Below are 7,454 nucleotides of genomic sequence, written 5' to 3' on the forward strand. Positions count from 1 at the left end.
CCTGTGCAGACAATTCGATTCACAATTATTCCATGATATCCAATCAGGAGAGAGGAATTCAGTCAAAGGCAGCATCTCGGCTCCATTAGAACCGCTTCCAAAGCAATGGGAGTAATATTGTCAGCGCGTTCCGCCCACGGCAGAAATACGGGGACACGGCAGGTAACTGTGGAAGCGCGTAGCTAGAGAAACACTTCCGAATATCAGAATTAACTCTCAGTTTCTGCCGTTTGCAGATGTGATAGCGACTTACCGGGAATTCCAACGGCTGAGATAACAGGGTAGTAAATGTCTTCTATCCGCCACATTACTGTATATCCCACTTGAGTGACGCAGTGAACGCTATTGTCCTGAATTCCACAGCTCGGCAAGACACTCTGGGCTGAATACAGCAACAAGCTATGATTTATACAGGGGATCAATCTGCAGTAACGGAGTCCCACCTTTGATTCTGCTATTGAACCAACAAATTACATCACCGGTGTCTCGGGTCCAAAAGCTGTCGGCATGTAACACAAACACTTTAATACTATTGGCATTAGCTCACTTAGATCCTTCTGCGTAATTTTACCAAAATGTGCAACGAGACCAATAAGTGAGCAGTCAGCGGCTCTGTTTACAACTTTTCCACAGCTGTATTGTCAATGGTCACGACTGTTCCCATTTTCCAACCTGAAACTTTCACTGTGGCTCTCGTCCCACAAGCATTCCGGAATCGATGTTTCCAGCATTTTCGGCACTTTTCACAGTCACGCCTGCTGTTTCCTCTGCAAGTAGAACCGGTTTCCCCTCAGTGTGGACGTGATCCAGGGACACATGAGAACCTTCCCAGTTTCCTTCTGCAGACTTTCAATTAACGTCATTGATTTTTTAATATATATTCAGCAGATCCACTTTGGCCGGTCAGACACCAAAACCACCCCAACACGTCCCACTATGTGCCACCAGATATGAAATGTACTTGCTGTACCGACAAGCTGTGTAGTTCTTCATCAGCACTGGACCACATCAGTGTTTACCTCATTTTGATCAGATTCCCACTATAATGTTTATTTCCAATAACATGAAGCTCAGAGCTGTGCACGGTTCCCTCCAGCTCTTAAACCATCTTCCCACATTTTGTGTGTGTGTGTGTGTGTGTGTGTGTGTGTGTGTGTGTGTGCGTGTGTGTGCGCGAATTTCCTGCCCGTGCTGTGGACTTTTAAACCATAGTGACGGACAAAGCCGCTGTTGAATCCACCTGAGGAACAGTTGGATTTTGAAATATTGTGGAGTTCAATTAGCTGTAGGAATACAATTGGCTGTTAAGGCTGCCACTCGTTGTTCTGTGAGTTATAAGCGCAACCACCAACACGTTTGTCTCTGAGAAATACTGGCATGATTTAACAGAATATATTCTCCCATGTACAGAATCCGCTCCGTATACCGGCGTTTTCAACTCCTGCTTTGTCCTTAAGATATCCGTGTAGTTAGCATTCCCCTCGCAGTGTCATGGTAGAAAGAAATGCAGGACCGCCAAATAAGGCCAGCTCTCTCTCTGTCCCCCCTCCCTTTCTTTGTGGAGTGTAAGGAGCGGTTGAGTTTCCCAGCAAGGGGGCTGGGTGGAGATGAGATCCTGGGCACCCAGGGTGAGGGGGACAGCAGAAACCTCAAATCAAACTCGTCCGAAACGAAGACAGGATGTTACAGTGGTTTATTGATTTCATCGACAAATGTAAATTAAACGATTTGTGAGCTGCTGACGTGCGGGAATAAATGAGTTGCTCCCGACTCACTCACAGTCACACACAATTAACTGACCGGCGACAACCAGGGGCAGTTTGAATAATCAGTCCCGTTTCTCACTGTCACTCTGCATCACGGAACTGATGATTATCAAATCACACTTCAGGGCCGTGTCCCAGATCACCGCAGATCCAGGGTCATTTCTGAACCCTTGCGAGTTGCTTCTGGAGTGCGGAAAGATAAGGGCGGGAGTTAAAGGGGGGTGGGGGGTTATCGGCCAAATTGTCTCCATCTTGTGGACGGGTATATTCACACATTCAGACGTTTACAGGTACACTCTCAGTCCGGGTCTAGACTCCTGTAGAGACTCCAGTTCATTCTCCCCAGTCCCACTGAAATTATTCACCGCCAGCCTGAAACGGATGGAAAAATAAAGATGAAAAAGAAACCAGATTATATAACCGTGTCAGTAACAGGGTACTAGGGTACCAGAAAACCCGCGGATCTGATGAAATTTTTATCACATTGAACATTAACACAGACACTCACATGATCTGCTCCAGACTCGGGTGGGTCAGTATGAGCCGGCGGAGAGCGGGGACAGACTGGTCTGTGAGCGGGTTCCATCCCAGGTCCAGCTCTATCAGTGATCGGTTTGTACTGAGAGCGGAGGCGAGATCCTCAGCACCAGAATCTGTAAGTTCGACATGGTTCAGACTGGAAATGAGAGATAGAGTGAGGGTGAAGGACACAGAGAGACAGGGGCTGTACAAATTTCCAGAATTTATCAGTAACACAATTACGGATCACATTAATGTTCAGTGTCAGACACCCAGTGTCTGTAAACACAATCTCCCACAGTCTGGTACTCACTTCAGTGTCTGTATTTTACACTCCGGGTTCCCAAGAGCCGCAGACACCAGTTTCACTCCTGAATCTCCCAGGTCATTCCGCTCAAGACTAAACTGAAACAGACAAATTAATGAATGGGTCTGAAGGAATTTCTCTCACTCGGTTATTTCAGGAAACATTGAACCTTTCAGTAAATCACTGATCAGTGTTCCCATCACTGTCAATGTCCCTCACTGACCAGTTACAGGGGATTCACTGATGTCAGTAATTTAGTCTGTCGGTGTGACCCTGTAAACTCCTCATATTCTGTCTCATTGCGCGATGGTTAGGAAAGTGTTCCTGACTTGTGAGTGGATCGGAAGGGACAGGGTTGAAGGGGTAAAGTCCCAAAGTGAGGAAGATTTGTGAATAGAGAAATGTCGGTGGGAAATGACACCATCTGAGGAAAAGGATGGAAAGACGGGACATGAAGGAGGAAGGGGGATGTGAAAGAGAGATCCCACAGGACGAAGCGGGATGGAGAAGAGAGATTCCACAGCAGGAACGGAGTTGGGGAAGAGACATCTCACAGGAGGAGGGGGGATCGCATTTGTCACAATTCTTCACAATCATATTCACTATAGTTTTACCCAAATCCCTTTACATTGAAACAACACAATGGAACAATTTCACAGTTCAGAGTGAGAGAAAAATTAAGTTACCTCAATACCTGGAACTTGTGCAGCCAGGGTCCCAGCTGCTGGATTCCTTCACACAAAATGTGGCAGTACGACAGGTCGAGACGTTTTATTGTATCACAGAGTTTGACAACATGAGACAGGACCGCGCAGTTAACTGGGATCAGTGTCATTCCACTGAATGAAAGTTCTTCCACAGATCCCAGTGCGGTCTGAGTCAGTTCACGATTCTGAGACTCAAACAGGTAGTGAAATGTGTTCAGGAGCCTCCTTTTACCAGCTTCACTCGATGTGTTTTCACTCTGGCGTTTAACCTCCTCCTTCACCCAGTCCATCACCCGGCAGGTTGTTTCATGAGGAAATGGACCCAGAAACTCCTCCAGACCTCGAGCTGTCACTGGGGAGGAGAGACCAGCAACAAAACGGAGAAATACCTCGAATCGCCCATCTGTCGTGTTGTGGACTTCAGTGAGGAATTTCAGGATATCCTCGGGATGTATAGTCAGGAATTGTGCGACTGCAGCTGCAAACTCTTGGATGGTGAGGTGTGGGAATGTGTACACCACGCACTGGGCAGAATCCTCTCTCCCCAAAAGCTCCATCAGGAACCCAGACAGAAACTGGAATGGCTGCAGATTGTAGTTGTTCAAATCTCCATCTGTAAACACAGTTCTCTTATCGGACACTCCTCTGAAGGCCATCTGACCAACCCTGAGTAACACATCACGGGGGTTCTCAATCTCACGGCTGTGGTTTTTCAGGATGCTGTAAATATAGTAGGAATACAGTTGGGTGATGGTCTTGGGAATTTGCTGTGGGTCCCTGCCTCTTTGTGTGAAGAAAGGGCCGAGTGCAAGTGCGAGGATCCAGCAGTAGGAGGGGTTGTAGCTCATGGTATACAGGATCTCGTTCTCCTTCACGTGTTTGAAAACAGCTGCCGCCACCGTCTGATCATCAAAATGCTTCATGAAATATTCCTTCCATTGCTCACCAGCAAATCCCAGGATTTCTGCCCAGACCCTGATATCTGCCTTTTCCAATAACTGTAACGCAGTGGGGCGTGTGGTCACCAGCACTGAACACCCTGGGAGCAGCTTGCCCTGGATTAAACTGTACACAATGTCAGACACTTCACACCAGCACTCGGGATCTGGACACTGGTGCTTAGGTTCTGTACCTCTCCATTTGTCTGCAAAATAGATTCTGTGTTTGAATTCATCCAAACCATCGAATATGAACAACAATCCCTGTGGGTTCTTCCAGACATCTCTCAGGAAATTCCCAAAGTAAGGATACTGATCCAGAATCAGTTCCCTCAGGTTTGTTCTGCAGTTAATGGAGTTTAGGTCCCGGAATTTGAAACTAAAGACAAACCGGAATTGTTGGAATATTTTCCCCGTGGCCCAGTCATAAACAATCTTTTGTACCATTGTTGTTTTCCCAATCCCCGACACTCCGGCCACTGCTGCTGATCTCCCAGATTCGGATTTACTTCGGGAAAAGCTGCTCTGGAATAACTGATCAGTCTGGATTTTTTCCATCTCTCCGTGGAGATGTTTCTCTCTCCAAAGTTCGTGGTCTCTGCGTCTTGCCAGCAGCTCATGTTCAACCAGTCTCCGATCTCGAACAGCAGAAATGACGATGAGCTCAGCGTATCGATCAACCAGCTGGAAAACCTTCACCTTCTCCCTCACCAGGATCGTGTTCACTCTCAGTGTTTCAGTTTGTGCCCGCAGAGTCTCCATGTGTTTCTGTTGAACATCTTCAATGGGAACAGACAGTGTTCAAACTGTTAGATGTCTCAACTCAAAACTCATTATTTAAGCACACAAGAGTGAGCCCAAAGCTATTGCATTAGTTGAATTAATCAATGAATGTCCGTACAGTAAAGTAAATTTGCATAACAGTCCCCTGACTGAACAGAGAGGCCTGGTCTGGATAAACACATGGTCATCATATTTCCATATTAACTGTGCTGTGAAGATGAGAATTTCCCTGGTAGTTTACTGACCCCCGACTGTCCCGTACTGGACACCCTCTCACTACAGCCACAGATATCACTGTTCTTGTGGAAGAAACTTTTAATCCCCATTGTTGATGAGGTGTGTGTGGAGATAGAGAAAAGGGACGTTGGCATTCTGTCAAAGGAACAGGTCGGGGAATCACAGCTCCCCCCTCCCCTCTCAACATCACTTATTCAAAATGCAATGAAGTATATTCGCTGATCAGTTTCTGCTCTGTGGCTGGGTGGCTGGGGGAGAAAATGTCAATGTCTTGTTCAGGAGATTGAGACAGTCAGCAATGGAATACTCAGTATTTTTTTTTCAATCGTTCTGGTGGTGGGGTGCGGTTGTTAGTTGTGGATGTGTTGATCTGTCTTACTGCTTGAGGAAAGTAACTGATTTTGAGTCTGGTGGTCCTGCTGTGGATGCTATATAGCTTCCTCCCTCATGGGGCGGGGCAAACAGCCCATAGGCAGGATAGGTGGGATCCTTCCTAACGCTGCTGGCCCTTTTCCAGAGCCGTTCTGTATATACGTCCCTGATGAGAGGTGGGATGGGGGTGCCGGTGATACGTTTGGACAGTTTTGACTACCCGTTGTCCTGTTAGCCACAGTTATGCAGCATGTTGGCCTGCCCTCTGCATCACAGCTGTCGAAGGACGCTAATGTAGATGTGAGTACAGGTCAGCCAACGTCTGTGGAAACGGGAGAGACCACTGGTCTATGGCTTTAAATACACGTTTGAAAACCATGTTGTTTACAGCTCGGGAGTTAAAGAGAGCAGAGACCGAGGAATTTTGGTAGCAGCCAGCATGAAGTCTCATTACACTGTGATGTTTAAGCATTCTCCTCATTTAGATAATAGTCCACCCTATTGTTTCTCTTGCCAAAATGCATTACCATTCATTCCCCAACATTGTAATCCATTTGCGACACTCTTCCAATTCGTCGAAGTTTTGCTGCAATCGCATTGCTTCCTCAGCACTATCTGCCCCTTCGCCAATTTTTGTATCATCAACAAATGCGGTCAGTAAAGGAGCCCAGCAGAAGCAGCTGATTGGGCAACCAAGGTCAAGTGACCAAGCGGTTTTGAAAGACTGATACCAATAAATAGAGGGGTAGCTCAAGTGGAGCGGCCAGTGCAAAGCTGCCAGTAGAGGTCTGGAGCTTTGGGGCTTTGACTCATGGAGCGGCCTTGTCGAGGGTAGAGCCTTGTGAGGGAACAGCGAGTCTTTGGCTAGAGAGATTTTGGCAGTTTGACTGTGCAATCAAGTCAATTACGATTTGAATATCTTAACAGAAAGCAGTTAATTAGATAATTCAAGATTTGAATAGCTCAGAATCAGCAGAAAGCAGCTGATTGAGCAATCGAGCTCAGGTGACCAAGCAGTTTGAAAAACTCAGACAAATAAATAGAGAGGTAGCTCAAGTGCAGCGGCCAGTAAAGGAGTTGAGCTTTGCGGCTTTGACTCGGGGAGCAGCCTTGTTGAGGAAAGGTCCTTGTGAGGAAAGAGCGAGTCTTTGGCGAGGAAGCTGAGGGAGGAGACTACGCCACAGTTGGTGAGGGTGAGAGGTGGTGAAGAGATGACAGGTAAATTGGTTCAGTGTGATGCTTGGCTGATGTGGGTGGTCAGGGACACTGATGGTGTTTCCGGCTGCTACAACTGTGAAAAGCGTGTCCAGGTTCAGATCCTGAAAGACCGTGTTAGGGCACTGGAGAGGCAACTGGATGACCTCAGGTTCATCCAGGAAAAACGTGAGTTTTCTGGACAGGACCTACAGTGAAATCGTTACATCCGAAGATAACAGAGGAGACAACGGGGGCGACGATGAGGAAGAGATGGAAGCTTGAAGTACAGGAGACCCCGGGGGATGTGCCTCTTGAAATCATGTTCACCCTCTTGGAAGCTTGGGACAGAAGACACTGCCAGTCTGAGAGGTGGACGGGTCTGCGAGTCAAAAATTGGCACTGAAGCAAAGCCAAAGAGACAGACGACTGGCAGAGCTGTGGGTTTTAGATTCTTAGACCACTGGGATCAGTTTCGGGGTAAGGATGAATTGTACAAAAGGGACGGGTTGCACCTTAGCAGTCAGGGGACCAGCATTCTGGCAGGCAGGTTTGCCACTGCAACACGCGTGTGTTTAAACTAATAAGTGTGGGGAGGAGACGAACTGGAAATATAAGGATGGAGTTAAAG

General features: G+C 47.2%; 1 protein-coding gene across 1 annotated transcript; it reads right to left on the reverse strand.

The window, feature by feature from the left end:
* Positions 1 to 1,684: 1,684 nt before the first annotated feature.
* Positions 1,685 to 4,578, reverse strand: LOC132387630 (NACHT, LRR and PYD domains-containing protein 3-like). The gene is made up of 4 exons (XM_059960001.1): positions 3,287 to 4,578; positions 2,599 to 2,690; positions 2,275 to 2,442; positions 1,685 to 2,138 (listed from the first exon to the last, which is right to left on the reverse strand). The coding sequence occupies exons 1-4, from the start codon at positions 4,220 to 4,222 to the stop codon at positions 2,051 to 2,053; spliced, it is 1,284 nt and encodes a 427-aa protein (XP_059815984.1). The 5' UTR covers positions 4,223 to 4,578; the 3' UTR covers positions 1,685 to 2,050.
* Positions 4,579 to 7,454: the final 2,876 nt, after the last annotated feature.

Source organism: Hypanus sabinus, unplaced genomic scaffold (assembly GCF_030144855.1).
Source record: "Hypanus sabinus isolate sHypSab1 unplaced genomic scaffold, sHypSab1.hap1 scaffold_205, whole genome shotgun sequence".
Taxonomy (NCBI): Eukaryota; Metazoa; Chordata; class Chondrichthyes; order Myliobatiformes; family Dasyatidae; genus Hypanus; species Hypanus sabinus.